The following is a 25,390-nucleotide window of genomic DNA, read 5'->3' as shown; positions in this document are numbered from 1 at the left end:
TCAAGTGCAGTGACACAGTAAGGAGGATCAGGGGAAATGTATGTCAGCTGATAAAGGACATGCATAGGAACAAGCTGGTTTTCTTTTTGATCTCTCTTTAATAGACACTGAATAAAATATCAACTTCCAAAGCATTTAAGCAGGGAAAGGTGTTAAATGCTGCATTCACAGATTTCCTCTGGTCTATTTAATAACTAGCTCAGTAATTAGTCTAAGGACTGTTTTTTCAAGCTTTATTACAAAAACTGCATTCAGAAATTCTGAATCTGCATTCACTTAAGTTCTACAAAAGGTCTTCATCAGCAGCTAGTGAGATTCTTGACGTCTTTCCTCTTATTTGGGCACTGCTGAAAATTCCACATTGAGCTACAGGCTTTTCTTATAATGAATTGCTTCCACTTAAAACAAGAACATTTATCTACCTTCAAAAGTAGTGTATATTGAGGAATTTTAAGGGACAGAATTATACAGCTTGCATATATCTACACAAGAAATCTCCTCAGAGATATTTATTCTACTAGTCAATACCACAAGAGTGATTTTTTTTTTCAAAAGACCACCTCAAATTCAATATGATTCTCAAGACACATTTTGTTAAACTTACAGCAGCAAGCTGGAAATGTGTTGTTGATTTGCTCCATAACATCTGTTAGATCTGTGTTGGTATCATGAGGTGGAACTAACAAGTCATCTGCAGATACGACAACAAAAAAATCATTTTTGTAACAAGAGGAGAAAAAAAAAGGACAATGACATTCTAAAAGACATTCTTAGCCAACATTCCAGTTAATTACTCCTTTATATTTCACAGGAAAACAGTACCTGAAACCTTTGTAATGTGCAGGAACTATCATTGATAATTGCCTGCCTTGGGAGAGGACATGAAAGTTACATTATTGATTTGCAGTCTAACTCATTTCTCTTTCATTAAAACTTAACCATTGCATCCAGGATTTAACTAGAAGTTGCCAGCAAGGAACAGTATATAAACATCTACAGTTAAATAAAATTACAAGATGAGGTAATTAAACTCAGTAGGTACTCTATTAAAATTCGGTTCCAATTGCAGATGATTTGTCATGTAACTTTCAGAGTGAATACGCCATTTTTTCTCTGAAAAAAATCCCAACATTTATCTTTTAGGTGGTCTTTAATCAATATGTACCAGCCATTTCAATAGTGCTAAAATCCCCCTTGCCATATCTTTGAAAAATGATGCTTAAAATTAGCCAAGAGAATGGTTAGGAAACATAACTGGCTGTGTTGTTGGCAGTTTCATTGGACAGCATCTTTCACACTGCGTGAAATCAGGCTCAAGTTCCATGTTTTTCCAGATAAAGTAAAAACATAGGTTGATGCTGAATGAAAAATGTTCAGTACACAAGAGAATATTTTTCCTGTTTTCTACAGAAATAAAATAATATTTAATCTATAACCCAAGGCTTAAAAACAGAAACAGGAAGAATTCGTACGTAAGATAATTTGAGAGAAGTATTTTCTCTTTTCCCCTACTTTTGTCCATGCAATGGTCTGTAGTTATTTCTGCTAACTCATGGTGAAATTAGTGAATTCTGATACTGGAGAATTTAAAATAATCTTCCAAGAGGGAAAGAAATCCCTTTATGTGCAGAGTCTGTACCCATAAATATTGAATTATTCATAAAGATGTGAACCTTTTGGGAGTGAGAACATCAAAGTACCAGGATAAGCAGAGGTTACACAAGAATTTTTAAAGCAGACAGCAAGCGTAGATTGTGTGATTTGGACATTTGGTCCCGTATCTGACAGATTACTTGGGTCTATGTGTGTACTGTAGCACAAACAGCTCTTGGCCACTTCAGTCTGGTCTGGTTCCCCTTTCAGTGAGGATGGATTTGCCCAGTAAATTCACTTGGTAAGAATAGCTGGAAACAAGGAGTCCATTGACAAAAGCCTGTAATTCAGAGTCTTGTGGATTCTTAGGATAGAGCAGCTCTCTTCACAAGTGTGAGGAAGCAACACCTCCAGCTGCACTGAGCAGCAGCATCGCAAAGATCCGCTCCTTTTGATTTACAAATCTGTCCAGAAGGTGCCAACAAACCCCTCCAGCAGTCACCTATGGCCTCATGAGCACGTTATCTGATGAGAACACTCACCTGTCTGATGGAACTGCGAGCTTGTGTCCTGCTCCAGCGGGAAGCTGAGGGCAGAGTGCTGGGGCGACGCGCAGGGGGAGGCGCCATTGACCCGGGAGTCTGACTCGGGCTACATTAAAGACAAGAAAACCAAAATTTAGGTTACTTGTATCCACATAATTTAATTGTAGGCTAGCATGCAGCCATTTTGTTCCTTTCCTTTTTTGTGTGCTCTTTCTTGTTTGTTCTCCAAACTATTCAAAGTTGGCTTAAGTCTATACAACTGATGAGTGGTAAAAAAACCACCAAACCAAGAACTTGTTAAAAGAAAATCTAGACTCAAGAACAGCTGTTACAAGACTCCAGTTGATGGTCTTGATAAAAACAACGTTCTGTTGCATCACAAAAACACAAGGTAACATACAACACACACAGTATGCCAAGGTTCCCAGTCCAGCTCTGCACCATGGGATCATTTAGGTTGTATTTATCTGCATGGGTATATATATACACACAGAAACAGGACATTCAGCTGTGGCCCCATGAAAAGCTTTACAAGGATGACTGAGCATACTTAAAAACAACTGTTCAATTATGAACAGATTTGTAGAACTCCAGAATCAAATGAACACTCAAGACAGACTCAACAACTTCATTAAATCCAAAAAGTGGTAGCCAGCCATCATTCCTGCTGACGCTGCTTCTCAACCTTGTAGAAGACACCAAATTTGCAGGAATTTGTACTACACAAACTCCTGAAAATTATGAGAAATAGCTTATATACTTTGAAAAGAAGCTTTTCTGGCCTCTTCAATTCACTTGAAGAATCAAAGAAATCAATATTACATTTAGTTGTAACCATGTGTGTGAGATTACATTTAAATATACATATATGAACAGAAAATAAGAAAAGGCCATAGCAGTTCAGGAATATCGGAAGAGACCTTATTCAGGCATTTTTCCCTTCTTTTCTTTCCTTTCTTATTTAAAAATTCCTTTTGAGGAGGAAACTTGCAATACAGTATTTGAACTCCAGAAGTGATTGTTCTGAAAAAAACATAAGTGAAATAATATTTACATCTGAAGTAGATTTAACTAAAATTGTTGCTGCTATCTCTTATCTTTTTGATTGCAAATCATGAGATTACTTCTAAACAGCTTAAGAAGCAGGTTATTTAAGTACATCTGTCAAAAGCAGATACTGAAGTAATACAAAAGATCATTGCTTTTAAGATCTTTTTGAAACTGAGCAAGTACCTAGAGCAGCTATGAGACTTGATGCAGAGTTAGAATACAGAATGGCTGTTAATTTGTGCACAAGTTTGCTCCTTTGCACTTCACAGCCTTTACTGAAATACTCAATTTCTTGAGATAGCTTCCAACCTAACAAAAACAATCTTCAGTAAAACTCCTCTAAATCTTATCTCTTTCAGCATGACAATACTAAAGGCCAGCTTGGACTTAAAGAATAAATCAAGAAATTTTAGTCTGCATAGGAGACAAAGAAAAATTGAAATGTTTTCAAGCCAGAGAAGGATTTCACTGTCAAGACACTTCTGTGAACAGTGAATTACTATCAGGTAGTTAAGTAATTTGCTGCTCAGTACCAGGCTTCAATCCAGCTAAAGAGTCTAAGTACAATGAGTGTGGTGATTTTAAGTCAGAGAAGCGTAGGATTGCTTAACCCAGGCAATTCTGTATTGCCAGGAACCACTGTCTGAAATTTTAGAGCAGTAGAAGCACATTCTCCACAGGTGAAGAGTCTCCTCCTACAGAACAACAGAACTAACTCCAGCAGCAGTCACTGCTTGCCCACCCCACAAAAAGGTGAACAGAGAGAATGTGAATGATCCAATGCAAACTTGCACCTGGAGTAAACCTCTGCCTCTGGCCCTGTTCAAGCAGCAGCTATGAATAAATGGTGCACAGATGAATGAGGGTGAATGAGAAGATCTGTGCTGGACATACACAACTGCAGCACAGCAACACATAGGCTCAGTCAAGGAGAGTGAGGCACTGCAAAGACAACAGCTCATGTTGATAGACAGAAACTAAATGTCTACAAACTCAGGTGATGAGTTAGTCAAGGTACCACTTAGTAGTTCTATTGTAAGTGATAGAAGAGCACTGCAGAGCAGTGTCAGAGGGACTGTCAGAGGATAATCTGAGAGAAAACAAAATATACTTGGAATACCTTACATTGATGTACCATATGTTGCTGTAGCAGTCAGAATGAAATATTGCAGCTGGATTTAAAAACAACTCAAAACCCACAACACCATCATCTTCTAATCAGATGGCAATGCCTGATTACTTAATTTTCATTTAAATATACGGATAAATGATACACTGCATAGTTCAAGTGACTGCAATAAAAAGAAAAGCCTAAACAAACAAAACTCTTCTTCCAAATTAAGGACAATATTGTTATGCAGTTGAAGAGTGGAGTTTGGAGCAGAAAGTGAAGGTTTGTCATGGTGGTACAATTGCCTTAATATAACAATCGGATATTGTTCCAGATACTGGAAAATATTAAATGCAAGCCAGTTGAGGATATGGCATGATTTAACAATTTTGTTGAAGAACATGAGAAAAATAACAGTAGAAAATCACATTGTATTTGAATCCATTTATGTAACACCTACAAAATATGAGCACTTCCATCCTAACCCACTTCAGGTATCATGAAGTTCATGTATTCTTATTCAAAACAACTCAGCAGACAGCCCATAAGCCAGAAACCAAAAGCAACTAGCTTTAGATGCTATTATACACCTGCTGCTTCTTCTTGAAAGAAATAAAAGCAGGGATACTGAGCATGCCTCTATAGGAGTGAGGGAGAGGTTTCCAACTCCAGTCTCAGGGAGTTTTCCAACTTCTTTCCAGGAAAAACCAAGCAAAGATATGAAGGGACAAATAAGTCCTTCTCCAGAAAATGATGAAGTCTTAGTTTTATTTTGGCATTACAGCAGTTTTTAAAGCATTTCAAAGAGATATTTATTTCAACCAGTTTTAATCTACAGTGCCTTATGCCTCCTGCATACACTATGCCTCCTGCTGGTGTCTTTCCCAAAGAAGAGCCTGAAATGATCTGTGGTGTAATGGACAGCAAAGACATACCTGCTCTTTCCTTGACATCTGCTGCTTTTGGTAAAAAGCCAAACTAAACCTCAGTGTCCCCAGTCTGAATCACAAGACACCTCAAAAATGCCAATTTTACTACCACATTCATCACAGATATTTCTTCTTGCTCCAGAATTTTTCTCCCAGCTATAAAAGAAACAAACTCTCCTATGCTCTTCTGATAAAGCTCTTCTGATTTAAGCTGGAAAGAGAGTTGCAGCCCCTATTTACTCTCTGTCTGATCATACAGCTGTTGACAGATGATTTTAGCTCCCACTAACTTCAATATCTAATCCAATATGAAACTTCTATTCAGTAGCTCAGAGAAAAAATCAAGCAGACTTTAAATGCCCTTCATAATAGGACTCACTTTGACTTTGCAAATGCAGCATCTATAAAGGCTGTAAAAAGAAAAATGAGAATGGATTCTTTGTGTTTTCTCTGTCTGATTAACATGTTGGTATCAAAGCTGTCACATGCCAGTTCTGTTTCACCTTCCTCTTTGGCACCCTAATCAATCAGGCAGACAAAAACGACAACATTCTGTGACAGTTACCAATCCTTTGGGCTTGCTAAAATAAAAATAGTATGGTAACCTCAGAATTGTGACCTGAAGTAGACAAATGTGCAGTGAGGATGCATGCATATTTCTGCTGAAGGTGCTCTCTAAAGAATGTCCTAGAATGCTCTCATCTAGATTAGGCAGCTACTACATGAAAGTTTCTAAATTTCATTAACTCTCTACCCCCATATCTGCGTATAGACAGACTCACTCCAATCTTTTGGAGAAAAAAACAAGTCCCAGTATTTTATACTTAGTGATATGAAACATCAGTCAGGAAAAGAGGAATGGGGAGAGTTGCTGTTGATAGAATAGACAAACAGACGGCATGAAATGCCAGCCATGGCAAAGATATTGCTGTAAGACAGTTGTGTCCTTTAATACTAGTAATTATATTGTTGTTATATATTTTGAGATTGAGACTTATGAGTATCTTTCTTGCAAATCATCCATCTCATTAATAAGAAAAGGTATTCCTTTCATCCCCTAAAAATAACTGGGACAGCCAGTAAAAGCAAAACAAAAAAAATAAATATAAATAGGCTTCCAGTAAAGTCCTTCCCCAAGCAGTGAAAGAGATAAAGGCTGTCCTAAAAGGTAGTGGCCAAGCTGATAGAACAACAGACATGCTGAAGAGTGGTCTTTCTTTTTCAGAAAGGGGGCAGTAATAGAAATCAGTGTTGCTTCATAATTCTATCAATGTCAAAATAAATTTCAAAGAACATTACTAAAAATTTAAATTATTTATACTTTCTGAATCGCCATCAGGGGAGTAGCCTCAACATTCTGGAAATAGTTTGTGAAACATCTGGTAAATTAAGTAACGAAATATATAGAAAGGCACATTGGAAAGCCACAGGTTACAAAAGAAATAATGCAGATCTTCTCATATACTTGACTCTGCATGAGCCACTTTATTAAATGACAGAGTAGAAACAAAGACCTTAGGAAATAATACTTGAAGCAATCAGAAGTATGGCATGACTCCCACAGAGACAGGACAAGGCGGACAGAAAGCACAAGAGCAACAGTTACAGTAAATGAGTTGTAAACACAGAAATACTGAATAACGTCACCTCTATTCTGCTTTACCCCATCTGACCCCAAAAGCTGCAGAATGCCTAGAAAATTCCAAAGGCAGAAATGATAAGAATTACTGTCCCTTCTTCCACCCATTTTATCACAACAAAAATGTATACCCTAAAGGTGTTACTGAGAATGGTGTAAAGACTCCAAAAAGATTACAAAATTGTGAGATCATCCTTAGCTACGTTAAGGGAAAAAAAAGGGGTTTAAGGGGTGAACAAGTTTCTGTTCTAAGCACTAAGCTGCAAGGGAACATGGGTTTGGCAGAACTTCTTTGTTTTATTCAGCCATGTTTCTTTGCAGATTTTAAACCCTTCTCGAATGACCAAGTATTGGCCACATATCCCAAGATCATTACTTTATAAACTATTATTAACAATGCACCAGTTGCTATCTTCCCTATGAAATATTATAGCTACTCAAATACTGATTAAAATGCTAGAATAACAGCAGCAACAAAAAAAATTTAGTCTGCTAGAGGGGTAGGGAACTCACTGGAACAGATGCATCTAAATCCTATTGAGCCAAACCTGCCTAGAAAATTGACAAAGTCAGCCAGCAAAACAAACAGCAAATACCTTAATCCCTGTAATGAGAGTATGATCTACAGCAGGAACTTAGGCTATTTTAATACCTGGTTTATGTAGCCTGTTTCTTGGCTTAGTTAAATCCCCTACTACATCTGACTCATGGAAGGCAGGAAATACTTGCCTTACTGTACTCTGACCCAAACATAATGATTAATTAGAAGAAAACATTCATACAAATTTATCTTCATTACTCAAGCTTCCACACATGATGGTACAAACAACCATCTCTAACAACACCTATGTTGCTGCTCTTACTGTGATATTATGGTATAAGTTGCTCCTGTTATTTCTACAAGCCAGGTGTGCACATGCTGGCTTCCAAAGCAATCAGTGTTCCTTCTGCCAACAAGGAAACCCTGTGATCTCCAGCTACCAGCACCTGCTAAAAGTCTCTTACCTTTTCACTTGTGTGAAAGATCACTTTACTGTAGCTTACTGGTCTAAATATGCCACTCAAGAGGAACTGGATTTTTAATGTAATTAATTGCTCCTTTGTATTTCAGACACATCTTTGGCCATCTGTCTCTGGCATGCTAAGAGAGATCTGAGTAACTAACTGTGATTAAACATAAACATATTATTTAAGGAAAGCGTCTGGTAAAACTTAAGTCAAACATGGAATGTGGCTGGCATCATTACTTGGAGTGGGGTGTATATTTTCTACCCATGCTTTTTAGTTAATGAAAAGCTATTGCTCTTGTTTGTGTTATTCTCAGTGCTCCCTAAGTTCCCATGATCACTCCAGCACTCAACCATTTTCTGCTCATTTTACATTAAGCATGTCAAAAACAAGAAATCAGCAAGAAAACAAGAATCAGCAATCAAAGATGACTGATTTGAAATTCTTAAATAAAACAAGCATCTTCTAGATCCATTTTTTAATAATACTCATAGTAGAGTGTAAGAAAAAGCATCTCATTAGAAATGATTGATTGCAACAGACCAAGAGTACATGGTGAAAATATCTGCAGTAAAATGTCAGTGCCTTTGCTCCACCAAGAAATCCCATTGTGCAGAAACCATATGGGGCAAAGTGTACAAGTACCTGCTCGAGCAGCTGCCGTAGCCTGTGAAGCTGAGACTCCAATTGTTTATTGTGATCTTCCAGTATTTGCATCCTTGCTTCCAGACGACCTTTATGCTGCCTCAGGAGTTTAGCTTCAGCAATGAGCTCAGCATCTTCAGAAGCATGTTGAGGTGACACGACAGAGTCAGGAGGTGACGCAAGAGGGTTTATTCCTCTCCGAAGATGCTGCTCCTTTAGTTGCTCATATTCTATCTGCAGACTCCTGGGATATTGAAAAGTGGAGGAGAATGATGACTTGATCAAGTAAATGAAAATAAAGGACTTCTTAGATCAAACAATGTTAGCATCTCCAACTAACAATGCAAATAGCTCAAACAAAGACAATGTCTTGACTTGTGTTTTATGGGGGATTGAAAAAAAGGCAGTGAAGTAAAAGTGAAACTAATTTATTTCTTCACAGACACCTCCCTCTTCTAACAGAGCCAGCCTATGCATGATATCTGCCTTGATTGTGGATTGTTGTTTGGGGTTTTTTTGCTAAAATCGTAACTTCTAGGTCTTTCTCATTTTCAACATAGTACGTGCATAGCTCAGACAACAAGAAAATGACAATTCAGACACCAGTATGATGATTATGAGACCTTTGCTCTTCCTCAAGGTCGGCAATGATACGTTCCAACTCTCCCCGCTCTTCCTTCTCCACTGACTTGAGTATCTGAGCAGGACTCTGTGGCTGACTCACAGGTGACTCTCCTCCCAGCGTCTGACAATACTGCTGGATAAGGGCATGCTCATCCTCTCTGAAACAATAAAACAGCACAGATAAAGACAGAGCAGTAAAACATTTATTATGTGAGCAAACAGCTCTATCAAGCTGAGGGATTTTGTTTGTTTATGGAAAAAGACTAAGCGACAAGAAGAAATTAAGCCTGAAAAACATACTGAAAGGAAACCATAAAAACATACAATGCACAGGAAAAAAAAAGATTAATTTGTAGTAAAGGATCAGTTTAGTTTAATCTATGCATAAAGAATAAATGCTGCAAGTGGTTTGAAAAGAAAGAATGAAAACAAGAACCAGCAATCAAAGATGACTGATTTGAAATGCCTTATATAAAACAAGCATCTTCTAACAATATGTGACATTTTTGAAATTTTTAGGAGATAATTTTGGTTTGCTCAATTTACCTGATAAGATTAGAGAACAAAAAGTCCCATTAAAATTAGAGAAAAAAGTTCCATTTTTATCCCCCCATTTTGATATACACATACAAGACCTTGAAATTCTGCATTGGTAGTAGATGTCCTTCATAGAGGTTCAGGGACAGAAATAAACTATAGCACTGTCCTCCTCCTGACTCACATGAAATTACCTTCTGGTAAGGAGATACAGAAGTCCTGACACTTTCAATTATGCTTTAATACCCAAGTGAATTTGGTTTTGTACAGATGTGCCTTACTTTCCAAGTTGCAAGCTTTTCTCCATAAATAAAGTCAGATGGATAGAAAGTGAAAGACACCACATCCTAAAACCAGTTTACTTGCTTGGCCCCTCAAGAAGGATGAATCAACAACAGAAAAACATACACTATTCATTTTTAAGAGAGAAGTTGCTGCAGCAGTAAAAATGATGAAAAAAACCCTCCTTGAATTATTTCCTTTAACTGACTACAAACCAGGTACTGCACACATTACGATATCATGAAGTATTGGCACAAACTTTACCTTAAAGATCTCCTACAGTTAAAGCATGGTCAGAGCAGAGTGGCACACACATGGGCAGTATATACACATGTATTCAGATATTATTTAGAAAAGAGACTTTTTCACATTAAAAATGTTTTATGTGCTAACATTTTACCTCCTATTGTTGGAAACTAGCAGTTGCAAATTCTGCTATCCACTGGTTATGAAATGAAAAGCATCCTCAAAATCAGAATTCACTATATGCAAAGATCTTCTTTTCCAAATAAAAGTGTAATGGAGATTTTCAGGAGGCTTTAAAAATTCCCTGACAGTCAATTTAACATCTTTCATCACAGAATTTCCAAATGTACTGTCTCATTTGAATGAATAGTAAAACCAGTTACTAAGAAAAGTATACCCTGGAAGAAACAGCAGTTATTTCTGTAGTGAGAAATAGTTTATAAATAAATGCATGTAAAAGTGAAAATCATTAGGTGTCTTATGGGACATGCATATGGATTAGGGGGTACATCAGAAATAAGTTCGAACTCTCGGGACAAAAGGAGAAAATGTTCATGACAGGAACAGATGAGAGTTGCATAAATACTGTTTGTGAAATGAAAAATCTTACTTTATCCTGTTAAAGTACCACTAGCTCAGTATATCAATGCCAATTTAAAAGCATCATCAGTATTAGAAACAAGACAAAAAGGCCAAAGATTTAATAAATCCTGATTCCTGGTGTGTCTCTCTTGGAAAAGAACTTCTATCATTTAGCAAAATGATTGGGTTCTCTGTAGTATTGTCTGTACTGAGACAAAATTTGTGCTGAAGACTAATCTCATGGTAGAACAGCACCAAATTATTTCTTCCCAAGGATAACTATTCACTATCTACCCAAAGCTATCATGTGGCTTCTACTTCCCAACCCATCATCAAGACTTGAAAATTTAGACTTGTGCAAAGAAATGTACATCAAGTAACACTGTGCCTGCTGAAAAAAAAAAACAAACAAGAAAATATATAGCCTGTGGCAGTTCTGTCCACTGGATGAAAAACCTAAATATTGAGTTTTGCTCTTAAAAATGAGTAGAAAGTTTAAAGAAAATAATGTACATTCACTTATTTCTTAGCTGCCTTGGCTGTTGTCAGTACAGACATGACAACATGGATCTTCCCTGCAAATGAATAATTTTAATGAATTTTTTATTAAATACATATATAGAGAGTTAAATGTAATTGGGGTTGCATGTACATTTAAGTCCTAAAAAAAAATAGCGACATCCAAGAGTGCTAGCTGAAAAAGAAACAGAAACAAACAGATCAGTGTTCCTTTCCCCCCATTATCTACAAAACAAAACAAACAAATAAAAAGCCTTTAACTGCTTTATCTTCTTCACTACTTGAGTGATCTCAGGGAAATTCATAATCACTATTGTTTTTCATCAATACTTCAATGTCTACTCGAAATTAAAACAAAGGCTAGTGCAGTTAATGGAGTTTGGATCAGGTCCCAATGTGATAATTAAAACCTCATTGTACTTCTATACCCTTTAGTCATCCTGACAAAAATACCCTACTCCTTTTAACAAATTTTTTGCCGAAGTGATGCAACCCCTCTGGGGGCTTCAAACAGCCCTGCAAAACGTGCAGAGTACCCTGGGACTGAAATGGCCATGGCAAGCCAAGAGTGATGGCAGCTCAATGTCACCCCTTGGGCAAGCACAGAAACAGAGTTAAAGCAGGCAGGTGAGAGAACACAGCTTTATCAGCTGGGCTTCAAAACACTGCTTACATGTGAATTTCAGTGATGCTGTGTGACCATACATACAGCCTTCTTTTGTGCAAGGGTGTTGATGATGTCAGGAGATGTTTACTTGATCTAGTTTAGTCTGGTTATTTTCATTAGGCATCAAAAAGTTGCTGTCTATGCTTTGAAATGGTGAAATAGTTTATAAACAAAATTTAGAACACCTTAACAGAATCTTTTTAAAAATAAGGCTCCATGAAGCTGGATTTATTATATTTACTCTAAGTTGTTAAACCTGAGAATCTGTCAAGATTTTGTATTAGGTGTAACCTCAGTTTTTAATGAAACATATAAAGGCTTTTAAAACAGAGTTTGCACAATGAGTTTACAATACAATAAATGCTTACATACTATATTGTGATGCAGTAGATGAGATCAACACAGCCAAATACAGCTAATTTTATATTTTGGTCTCAAAGTTATTCAGTCTAGAAAAAGCTTCATTTCCCTTCTCTCCCACTGGTTCAGAGCCTCAGAAAGCCTACTGGAGAGGCTGTGAATATTGATTGCTCCTTTTTTAGGCATCACACGTTGCAACTGACAGCATGCTTTCCTCACAGGCACTTGATAAAGGAAGGCTTCTGCAGCAAAACTGTATTTTCACCATGTTTTCTACCTTTGGTCTGTCTTGCAAAATTACTAGTTTGAAAAAGCACAGCCTTGAACCTGAACCAACAAACCTCATGACTTTAATTAGGATAGATTCATTAGTGGCCCAGGAATCCCAGGACAGGGCTTCAAATGACCTGCAACATAAGGTCATTGTTCTATGCCAGGCAAATACGTTGATTTGGAGAATCTGGGACATGGTTCTGTTGAAGTGGTAGGAGATGGTGATCAGCAAGCAAAATAAAAGCATAATGTAAAATTTAATTGCTCATTTTTTCTGGTTGTTTTATTGAATACCCTGTGTGCTTTGAGGAACAGCTAGAAGTACACAAAGTCCTTTGACAGTAGAGGCTGCAGTTTCTATTCTGCATTTCACCATAGTAAAAAGCAGCAAACAAGACATCCCAGAAGATCAGACTTGAAAGAAGTACATCTCAGAGGAGAAGAACACCCCAAAAAAGAAGCCCAGGGAAAACACCTTTGAAGGATCCTATTCTCTTTGTGGACATATATTTTCAAGACATCTATTCCAAAACATGCATTGTGCATAGAGGAAGCAAGAGGCAAATAAAGCTGCATATAACCTCTCTTTTATTTGACTATGTTGTAGGAAGAAAATATAGATTTCTTGACCATCACTTTTCATCAGTGCAATATTTTATCTGATTTAGAAAACTGCTAAATTTGATTTAAGATAGGAAGATGTGGCTATTTGTGAACTTGCCTCACTGACAATTTTAACTTTTTGCTGTAGCTCTCATACTAAGCACCATGTGTTCTAGTCCAAATAAAGTGTACATCGACCTACTGATGCTATGAGACATACTAGAATAAGGATACAAAAGGTACTCAAAAATACTTTATCTAATTTACTTGGTCTTCTCCTAATTTTACCATCTCATGAAATTAGTTTCTCCTTGTGACAAGATACCTTTTAACCCCTTACATCATGTCACAGTATTCAGTTATTATATACTAGGGCTCCAGTTTGACTTACACCACATTAAGTAGCAGTGCCAGGTAAAAGTATCAATGACCTTCACTTCTGAACCTGTTCCTACTTCTGAAACTGAGTGCAGGGTCCCCTAAAAAATAAAATTTCAGATATGTTCCAACTCTGCCTTAAGACTAGTGTGAAATAGCATCAACAATGCTGTGGATGTGAAGATAACTGCTAGTAAAGGCACAAACCAGAAACAGCTACTAAGTCTGCATTTATTCTGAAAGTATTTATATTGTGCCCACTGCAATTCACTTCAGTATGGGCTGGTTAGGATAGTTCATACCTTACAGGAATAGGAGAGTTACACTCTTGTCCTATTTCTCTATCAATTTTTATTTTCATTCTAATACATTTTGATAATGATTTATCAAATTGTGAGGCATAGTTTTCTGTTAGGAACACTATTTATCATTCCTTATTGTAAAGACTTAATTTTCTCCTTATGCTCATCTTAATTTGTGGATAGATAAGTCTGCTTTAAAGATAGAGATGCTTTTGCATGAATTAAAGCCAAATAAAATTAATCACAACATTCTAGCCTAAACATTTAGAACTCTCTAATGTCGGGAGAAGATGAAATGAAGGGAAAACAATTCTGTTCATTGTATTTGTATCAGAAAATTCATGCATGAGAGCATTAGAATGCTTTTAAAGAAGCTGGACATACTACAGTAGAGACTGTGCCTTTTTTTTTTTTTTGCTATCTACAACTATTTTTCTGATTAGGAAAAAAGCATTTTTAATGGACTTCACATATCTCTTGAAAAGGGGAGTGTTGGAAAGGCTTAGTCAGAGAGATAAAAGTCACAATGACATTCAAGAAAACAGGTTAGTTAGAACCCAAGAATTATCTTTGATGAGTGCTTTCTTAATCAAATGGCATATTGCAAAATGTTGCTGAAAATAAACTCATTACATTTAACTAAGAGCAGAAGTTCTCTTATTCAAATGTAGATGACTTCTTACACATAATCTCTGAAGCATGAAGAATGTTAAAAGTATTGTGAACTTGATAAGACCAAAGAAGTAACTTTCAAAATCAAGTGCAACACTGCCTCTGTTCTATATTCACATTAAACTGAAGGACTCTTCAGGACCGATAAAAATAAAGCATGAAGCAGAAATCCAATTATGAGAAGCAAAGAATTTGATTTCTAAATCAGTAATTGTTTCCTGAATGTTTGAAATAATACTGTAAAAAAAAAAAAGCAGCTTGGTTGAGAGCTCTACATCTGAACTGAAAAAACACGCATTCACATTTTAAATTGCTCCTTTGAATTCTATCCATATAAGAAGGTTACACCATCCCCATTTCTATGTTAAGAGGCATTAAAAAATATAAATTTAAACTATAATCCTAAACTCCCAATGTTTCAGTAATGTCTGATCCAAACTGGGATACAAACTTCATAGCTCTGTAGTTCCCTGGAAAAACCTCTCCATCAAGAAGGGCTGTCAAGCACTGGAACAGGTAGCCCAGGGCAGTGGTTTGAGTCACCATCACTGGAGGCATTTAAGGGAGGTAGATGTGGCACTTGGGAACATGCTTTAGTGGTGGACTTGGACAGTTGGATTAGTGGTCTTAAAGGTTTTTTCCAACCTAAATGATTCTATGAATATAGTTTAAACTTTAAACCACAGGTCTTCACAATTTTGAGTACTTCAGTACTTTATGAGAGCATGCATTGTAATCTGCAAGTAAAACAGAAGGTGCCATACATGGTTACTTTCTTGCCTATATTTTGTGTAACAGTCCCCTGACTGAGACCCAAATTCAGAGGCCCCTCTCACTTGTTGGTACACAAGCTTTCCATCTTGATTTTTTTCCTAAGGAAAAGGAATGCAGGGAAATTGCTTTAAAATCCACAGCTGATTTACCAGTAAAAATCAAGCACACACCCTGCTTTTCACCATTGGGATGGATGGTGGTTTTGTCTTTATATATGAGTAGGCTCATTAATCTCAAAATACACAACTCAAGTGTATGAGCATTTAGCTGCCTTCAAGTTTGCAGCTTTCCTGCCAAATGACAGTATGTTTGCTCTTCTTTTTTTTTGTGGAAGGGAAATTAAAAGGGAATATTTTGGCTGCATTTCTCTCACTGGTGAGTGTGCCAATGACAGAAACACATTAAAACAGTTTGCATGAAAAAGTTTTATTTGGTATGTAAATAGAGTTAATTAATCAGGAAAGAGGCAACATTTAAAGGGGATCACATGTGCTTCTTTCAAGCAAAGTAAATTGTTAATAGTGTACTACCTACAGATAGAATAATTTCATTATTAAATTTTAAAACAGTAAATGAAAGTATTACTGAGACCTACAGTATTTTTAAACTAAAGCTGAACAAGAACAATTTCAGTTTTCCTCTTTAAAAAGGCTGACGGTATTTGTTAATAACTTAGAAGAGGCAGAGTCCTACAATGCTGATTTAATCAGCTGAACTGATGATAAAATGAGGTTAAAAATTTGTTTCTACATTAAAAAAGAATTATTTAATCCATCAGCAATTCAAGGGGTTCTATGTTTTCCAAGCATAGAACCAATGCATTTTAATTGGTAAAGATAACACATAATTAAAAAAAAAAAAGAGAAAATTGGTAAAATTAATGTAGGACTATCTTTATTACACAGGACAATTCCAGTTACAAACAGATGGATGAGCAGCCATAAAATTGAAATATAAACAAGAACCAGCAACACTGCTCTCGCTTAGAAGAATCTTCAAAGTAGAGATGATTTTTTTATTTTAATAAGAAAGTTGTCTAGGGTCTAGCAAAAGCCTAGAAAAGGATTATTTTATTTTATACTATGATAAAAGCAGAAAAGGAATACAAAGTAGAAGGCACAGAGTTGTGGGCTTTTAGGAGTCACATGAAATATGCCCACTTTTGAAGCAGAATGGCTGACAAACACAGAGTTCCCACACACCATCAAGTGAACATCACCAATTTCTACAATTGGTGCTTGGAATAATTAAACTTATAGAGGCATTCTTGGGCTCATACATATTAGTTGCTCTCACTGGCACTAAATCCTGTATTAGAACTGCTGAAGATTTTAGCATGAACCTATAACCAAAGCTCCTGCAAGGCACAGTGAATCTGAGGTACTTACACGCTTCCTGTGGTGGAGCTGCTGTCCATGAGGAAGGAGCCATTGGTCCTTTCCATCTGTGCGAGCCTGAAAGGGAAAAACCACAACTTTCAGACAACATGCTGCACAATTTTAACAGTGGCAGTTGGAAAATCAATTCTACTTAGAAAAAGCTCAGATATGGCAATCTTTGTATACATGATTAGGAATAAACTCCCTAGATTTTGTGATGAAAACCTATAATCCAGAGGACTTTTATGAGAAACTTGTGCTATCATTAATTAATTCTACTTGCCAAACAGCAACAAAAAAGTGTATTTTCTCCCTCTATCATAATTATCATTAGCATCACCACAACTTGCATGGCAAAATTAGTTAAAGAGATGTTTTCACAGATGGTTTTCTTTTTGAATTTTCTAAAGCTGGACTAACAAAAGAGGATGAATCCTTTTTAAATATAGAACATGCAACATCTGAAATTATACTCGGCAAATAATACCACACTGTGGACAGACAAGTCCTGTGAAACACCACAAAAAGCAGTATAATTGTAGGGAATCATTGCCTACACTTCCTCATTTTGGAAGCAATAAATCTAAAAAGACCAGATTATTAGACTGTATGTACAAGGTCACATAGTTCTTTAAAATCAAAGAAGAAACTTTCTATCTGTTCAGGTATCCAGGAAAGATGTACCTTATGTACACAAGAGATGTACATAAAAATTTAGGAACACTTAATGCTCTACACATATATTCAACTGTACCAAACAAGGCTATTTCCTTTACTATAAAGATATCTTAATTTCACCTATATTTTTGCAAGTGCATTGTGCATTGCTATAGACATCTTCAAACTTCCTTTTGAAAGGAGTGTGCAAGGCTCTAAAGAACAGGGAACTCCGGTGACGACTTTTAGAATGGAGAAAATTTGCCCTTCTCTACATTTGTTACTATTCCTGAGGTCAAAGACGAGACATAAATGAAGGCACACACTGAATGTCAACTTGATTGTCTATTCCACCTTGGCTGGATTGGGACATTGTGCTCCCACATCTCCCCTGAAGGGAAGAGAATCTCTGAAGTGACTCAGGACAAATCAGATCATCTCTGCTCTAGGACATCTCAAACAAATCTAGTTCACAGTGAGCAACATGCTTACAAGTCACCTTTTAAAGCTGCTAAGCTCAGCATCTTTAAATCTTTTGATGAAACATAATTCTAGAAATTAATCTTCACAGTCCCTTTGTCACATAGGGAAGTAGTACAATCCCCATTACTTTCAAGAGAGAAGGGCCTGCCTGGATCCCTTAGTGAGTAACAAATATTTCAACTCACAAATGCAGATTACACCGATATTGTCACATTTAGGATTCCCATCAGTAATGGGGATTTGCTTGGGATACTATATGGAACCAGCAGATGGCCTGAATCAGGGAGCACAGAGAGACAGGGAAGGGACGCTAGAGTAGCAAAAAGCCTTTAGGGTATGATAGAAACTGAAAGCTGAGGAAGGAAATTAGAAGCAACTCAGAGGTGACACAGTACAAGAACAGGGAGATGATACCTTGCTCCAGGCAGGGGATTTTGTGAACAGGAAAGTGGGAGTTGAATGTTCTCCCACCAGTGACAGTGAAGGCTTTAAGCCATAATATACTGTTTCTGCTGGGCACTGTCTTATTAGGGAAGCCCCGATAATATTTCTTTAAAGATGCTTAGCTCAAAAGACTAGGACAATAAAAAAGATGTACTATTTTATATGTAACATATACATAACAGATTCAACTAGAAAGGACACAATAAAAATTATATGAAAGACACAGAATTATATCTTCTTTTTCTAGATTTTATTACTAGAAGAAAAATAATCCTGAGTAGTTTTAGACAGATTCCCTATGAGGCAATTAGTAGTAAATTGTCCATTTTGCTAAGCAATGTTGGCACATAACAGGAGCAGATTTAGGTTTGTATCCTGAATGATAATTCAGAACTGCACAGTCCATCTTCAGCTAATCTCATCCTAAGCAGAACTGGTAAGAGGTGAGGGGGAGGAGAGGGAAAGCAGTTATTACACCTAGTATCTCCACTGATCTTTATTGACAGTCCAGATTTTGAGCTTCATCTGGGCACAAAAAGCCACAGCATTGTGGCACCACAGGCTGAAAAGAGGACACAGGTAGACAGAAAATTCTTCCATCTCTCTAGAGAAATTTGTCTGGTTCAGGGGCTTTAATTGATTACAACATGGCCTAAGTTATAGATTCAAAGAAATGTTGGGTGATTAATATGAATGACATGTTTCAAATAACTGAAAGCTCTGTAATAACTTTGTATGTCATTGTGCTATACTATTAATGAAGCATGAAAATATTTGCTGTTGGGGGACAAAAAAGAAATAGGCTGACTGTGGGTAGCCCTTCAGCTTTGTTTCCTGCTCTATTTTCTCTTGCTGCATATTCTAGGCATTTAAAAAAAAAACTGGTCTGAAGAATTTTAAGTTGCCCATAAATTAGAATGCTATTAATTTAAATATGCACTCAGAATTTTTATTCAAAGAAATGAAAAAGTTAAAATTGCTTTTCAGTTGTGGAGATCAGATACAAGAACAAAACCACCCAAAGAAAAACCTAGTCAGTTCCCATGGTAGTTATCTTTGAGAGGGTGTCTTTGGTTAATATTTCACCATCATCACGCCCTTAACTCCAGATGAGAGGAAATGGCCTCAAGTAGCGCCAGGGGAGTATTAGGTTAGATATTACAAAAATTTTCTTCTGTGAAAAGCTGGTCTGGTATTGGAATAGGCTGCCCAAGGAAGAGATGGAACCACCTTCCCTGGAAGTGTTCCAAAGGCACATGGGAGAGGCACTTGGGGACATGGTTTAGTGGTGAACACAGTCATGCTGAGTTAATGGCTGGGCTTGATGATTTTAGAGGTCTGTTGCTGCCTTAAAATGATTCTGTGATCACCTGCTCTGAATGTACAGAAGTGAGTTAACAAAACACACACATTGAGATGGACGTGGCATAACAGACATTTTATCATAGCAGGACTAGGGTGACCCCACAAAAGCCACAACATAAAACATCTGCAATTACAACCTATTCTGCTAAAAGCCAACAGTATTGCAGAGTGTCAGCCTATCAGAGAAGAAAACAAAACCCTGGCTCTAATATCCTCCTGGGAAATCCTATATATAGAAAATGTTCTGTTTATTTCTTCTTATTTAAAAATTAAGAAAGAAACCAATAATGACACATTTTAGAAATAACGCAATTTTGCAGCAGCTTCCATTCTGTATGAGAGATGATAGATTTAGCACATATATTTTACTTTTAATATGTTCATAATAAGAACCTAATGATTTAAGAAGTAAATCTTGTAAGCACAGAGAAAGATATCTTTAAAAAATAATATCTAACCAGTAGTGTGCATTAAAAACTGCAGGAATCAACCACAAAATGCAGCAGACTTGTGAGAAAACATGTCTCTCTTACCTAGTAGCATACTGTTCTATCCTGGAGTGTGTGTCATCATGAAACAGCTGTGGAGACTGGGAAGGACTAGTTTAAAAATAATAATAAAAAAATTAGTGGTGTTTAAAGCAATTCATGATATAGATAACATTATTTTTAAATCAAGTTAGACTGATGACAAATAAATACATGCACTATATTCCCAAGGGCTTTATTGCTTTGGGTCAGCTGTGCCCTACAGTCCCATTTAGGGACATCAGATTTGCTGCAACTGAGCTAAAAGAAATCAACTGGCAAATGAGGCTTTCCACATAAAGGGCTTCTGCATACTCACTCATATTGCTCTGGCCACATACTGATGAGAGTGATAGGACTGTAAGGAAGACACAAAAAAAAAAGAAGAAAAAAGAGAGAGAGAAAGAATTAAACTGTGAAACAAAAACTTAAGTACTATTTAAGCAAGAGAAAGCTGGAGAAACACAGAATACTTTAAACAGCAACCCACCCTGAACAAGTAACAGTTGATATAGAAAAGTGACAGCAACAAATGCTGCCACTTGTCATGGAGAGGCAGAAGACTGACCTACATACTTAATTTTGTTACATAAAAATCAATTTAAAGAAAAATCCAAATCATGTTATTGATTGAACTGCAGTTCATAAACCATAATAAATTCATTTAAACTCTGCTCAAGTACTGGAACTTTCATTTCAAAGCAAACAATATAATGTATTAAAAAAAAGTGGGGTGCAAAACCCCACCAATAAACCTCCCCCATAAGTCACAGTTATCAATGCTTCTTTTCCTTAGGAATGAAAATAATGAGGTCAATACATATTGTATTACATTCTCACACTTGAATAACTATAAGAGTTTTTATTTTCTTTAATTTTTTTTTATTGGCAGGAATGTATTACTGAGTTTTGCCACCTGCAGGGCAGAGAACCAATACCAAGAGTTTTCTCAGCATGATGCTGACAATTTATCTGTGTATTTCCCACATGACTGGACCAACAGAATTTTATTCTGACCTGTGATTATAGTTTTATCATTTCAATTTCTGGCAGCATTGGCAAACTTCCACCACATTAAAGCAGCTTTGCTTTCCTGTGTTGGTGGTAGCTGAAGACTGCCTTGGTGGGTAACATTTGAATGTTCATTGCTTCCTTAGAAGCCAGGCTATCAATCAGACAATTTTCAGATTACTTCCTCCTGTCTCTTAAACTGCTAATGAGAAGGTTTTGTTTACTTATTGCAAATGAAAGGCACAGCCCTACAGTCATGAAAGCCCTCAGACTGTGGGCACTGGCACTGAGCTGCTGCGTGGACACAGAGTGTCTTTGCTGAAGCCTCGCATAGGCTGTTGCTATCTTGTGTTCAGACATTGCAGCAGTGCCACAGACTCCAGGATGTGAGGGACAGTCAAGCCATGAAACTAATTCTAGCACCCTGTCAACACATCTTAATTTTTGCTCTTGTAAGAGTGTCTTTTGCTGACAACTGCCAACTGAGTAAATAAAGTGGAGCACTTCTGTCAGCGCCATAAATAATACCATGGAGACACTAAGAGTGCTCTCTCTGATTCGGCCACCAATATTTCTGAAGCCTGTAGGACCCTAATTAACTCAGAAATTTCTAATTCCAGGAATTTTGACATATTCAAATAAGCAGTGCAGTTCCAAAAACCCAGTCTCCTCAAAAGTATTCTCTGTAAAACAGCTATTCAGCCCCTGCCAAAATTACCTGCTTTGTCCATTACCATGGACATGGTAATATCCGTGGCTTTATAATACAATGCTGATAAAAATCTAAGCATAAAATATGTTACTTTAAAAATAATAGAGAAGATCTGCAAATAATGTGAAACAGCACAGAATAATATAGCACAAGGCTCTGAAATTGTTGTTGGCTGTCTTTTGAGTTTCAGCTTTTTGGTTCTGATGGAACAGGCCAGTGACCCCAGGAGCCACTGCTCTATAAACCAAGCTTACGTCTCCAGGTTGTCACCCTCCAACACTGTTTGCACTGGTAAGTAGCCAAGCCGGGGATGCTTTGCAAAATACTTCTTGGACCGGAATTTATTCTTCAGCACCTTCGTGAAGTCCCGTACATCTTCTCCAGATGTTGTCTTTAAAAAAAAAATTAAAAAAAAAAAAAAATCACCATTGCTATATAGTGCTGATTTAATGTCAACATTATTGATTAATACTGCTGGTTCTGTCCTGAAAAAGATTACAAGGAAGAACTTCAAAACTTCAGTTATGTTAAAATTGCCTTTTTAGTGTCCTGAGATATGGTACAACAATAATGTTAAGGTACCAAAAATTCTCATCTACTGGAAAATAATAGCTAGGCTTCAAATTCCCAGCAATAAATGCATCTACCAATTACTTTATAAATTAGAAAAAAATTGACACAGGTTCAAGTCTTAAGCTAAACATTTATATGCAGTCTTAAAAAACACAAAAAATTAATTTTTGAGAAAAAAAATTTATAAGGGAAAAAATCAATTGGTAAGATATAGCCCTTACTGCTTCCCATTCTAGAGCTGCAATGGAAAACTTTACCACAAGATGGGAATGGTATGTGCTAACCTATTTTCTGTTAGATTTTCATAAGCACTTTCTCCAGTAACCAAATCTCTTCCTACAGGATTCTGCCACTACCTGTAATATTCCAGAGTCAAAAAAGTTCACAGATGAAGCGGTGGCCAATATACAGGCACTGTTCAAAAACACAGGCAGACCTGATAAGAACAATTGGTGCCTGAAGTAACAAACTCAGACTGATTCAGTGATCTCCTTACTACCACAGAGTAAGATTAGGACATAAATTAGCCACAAGATTCTACAAGTGTAAATTTACAAGTTACAATCAACATTCCCATCCCTCCCAGCAGCTTTTTAACTGATGCAGCCTCTTCCAAAACTGGTAACTGCATAGCCCCTTTCATCTCTGCTCCCTCCCTGCCCACCACCCTATCCTGAGAACAAAATTAAAATTTATTCAACTGCTTTTAAAAATCCCTTGAACTGGTGATAATCACAATAATAATGGCAGCACTACTTTGGTAATACTATTCAACTAACTTCTGCTACAAAAGCAGAGATACATACAGGCAAAAAATACAAGGCAAAAATGGCAAAAAAGAGATTTGCAGAAAGAAACAATAGTATACAGTCTGCCTTTAAAGTGTATGTGCTCAGACTGGGCTGAGTATTTCAACAGAACATCCCCTTCCAGCTGGTACTACTGAGAATTTTCTCTTGCAACTGCAGTAAAGAAAACACGGCCATTCACCTCCAGAATTACCTGAATTTTTGCAACAGCTTTTACAGACTTTCAGTCCAGACTCTGTAATAAACTACAAATTGCATTCCTGTACCCTCTGCTTTGGGAGAAGCCTGTTAGCACCAAAGGATGCCAAAGCTGATGGACAACCATGTGAAAAATAGACAGGAAGACTTCAGTTTTGTCATCTTTTTCCTGAAGTACTACCAAGTGGCCTAGAGGCAGGTCAGGCAAACTATTCTCCACTGTCAAAACCTAAAAATATTTCCGTATTCATCTATATATTTTAATGTGTGTACAATATATGCAGTTACAAACTCTGTAATGCATTTCAGATGAGCAATAAAAAGAGTAAAACAAACTAGTGTTGATAGGAGCTTCTCATATGTGGCTTTAACATGTAGACAACAGAGTAAATTTGTGACCAAGGGCTGTTTGAACCCCTGAATTTTACTAAAAAAGCGAATCCAGGGAGGGTTCACAAAATCATTCTCCAACCACTGCACCATCCAAAGAAGGAACATGAGGCCATGCAAAGCTGCTCACTCTCCTGCAACAGCAACTCCAACAGATGGAACTCTGCCCCAAGGCCAAGGAATGAAAATTTTAATACCCACACATTGTAGAAATAAATGTCTACTGAGCTGCCAAAATTTTTCCTCTGGTGTATTCTTTATTTGGTGTGACAACCTGATTCTCAGAAAGAGGACTTATATGACTGTGTACTGACTGAGCATTGCAAATACTAACCAGTGAAATTTGAGCAGATTTGAAAGATTTATTTTAATTTACATATAATTAAGGTACAATTCTGAAAAATGGCTTTTTTTTTTTCCTTTTGGGATATAACCACAAAATACTATCCAATCCAAAATCATGCCAAGGGAGATGTACTATAACACTTTCCTTTAAAAAAAGAATAGCCAGGAACTGTTGTGTAGAATCTATCTTCTAAATTAAAACTAGCAGGTACCTTGTACACTTGCTTACATCATGACATCTTGGCTATTTCCACACAAATCAATAGTACAAATAGCACCATTGCTTCAGACCTACTTCAAAAGCAAAGAAAAAATACTTTCCTTCACTGAAAATTCATTCCAAAGACCATGCCTTCAAACGGAATTTAAAACCTCAGTTCTTAGAGCAAGACAAAGTTTAGGAAGAAATATTTTATATCCATGGCTGTCATACCAAACTAAAAAAACATCATAACAATTGACAAACTGGTATCAGTGCTCTTCAAAACACCAGCCAGGCACAAACAGTTATCAGCAACAAACGAAGATACAATTATTTGTAATCCAATAAAAATTTAAGAAACCAGGAAAGTAGTGGAAAAAAAATGAGCATGGTGAAATACATTTTCTATACATATCTTAAAAACTCAGTTGGTGTCTGCTTTCAGTATATTGGAAATAGAACAAGTATTCATTGCTAAAAGAGTAATATCAAGATTGCAATAAACTAATTGTAGAGCTCTAAATTACATAACATATAATATAAAAATTGCAATAAATATGTGAAAATGAATAAATAATAAAGAATACCTATAATACATATATATTTAATTTTATTTATTTCTCAGTAATGTCTTTTTCAAATGGAAGCCCACATTTTTATTCCTTTCACTGCATTTAGCTATGTAAAAGGACCAGTCCACACCTAAGTCATCATTCTCTTAATTACATTTATTATAGCTAACACAAAACCAATTAACTGTTTTAATACACTCAGAGAAATTGATTCCCAGAAGAGATGTGAACCTCCCTAAAGTATGCTGTCATTAAGCACAACCACATTAATATAACACAAGTGCCACTACTGAGAGGATTTCCAATTCAAAAAAATCTAAAAATAAACTCTGTGGGTAGTTATGTAGGACTACTCTCAAATTAGATGCTAGGAAAATCTAACAA

At 36.6% G+C, this 25,390-nt stretch overlaps 1 protein-coding gene across 5 annotated transcripts in view; it reads right to left on the bottom strand.

Moving 5' to 3' along the window:
* Positions 1–25,390, bottom strand: part of UTRN (utrophin) — a 340,805-nt gene that overhangs the window by 4,847 nt on the left and 310,568 nt on the right. For all 5 annotated transcript variants that reach the window (XM_063151512.1, XM_063151511.1, XM_063151513.1 and 2 more), the window contains 8 exons: positions 22,172–22,308; positions 20,514–20,552; positions 20,201–20,266; positions 16,728–16,793; positions 9,144–9,302; positions 8,521–8,764; positions 2,136–2,244; positions 605–691 (listed from right to left, as the gene is read on the bottom strand). In XM_063151512.1, the coding sequence (XP_063007582.1) occupies positions 605–691; positions 2,136–2,244; positions 8,521–8,764; positions 9,144–9,302; positions 16,728–16,793; positions 20,201–20,266; positions 20,514–20,552; positions 22,172–22,308 (907 nt within the window). The remainder of the gene's footprint in view (positions 1–604; positions 692–2,135; positions 2,245–8,520; positions 8,765–9,143; positions 9,303–16,727; positions 16,794–20,200; positions 20,267–20,513; positions 20,553–22,171; positions 22,309–25,390) is intronic.

The sequence above is a fragment of the Melospiza melodia genome, chromosome 3 (genome assembly GCF_035770615.1).
Source record: "Melospiza melodia melodia isolate bMelMel2 chromosome 3, bMelMel2.pri, whole genome shotgun sequence".
Taxonomy (NCBI): Eukaryota; Metazoa; Chordata; class Aves; order Passeriformes; family Passerellidae; genus Melospiza; species Melospiza melodia.
This window is presented reverse-complemented; position numbering and strand designations above follow the sequence as displayed.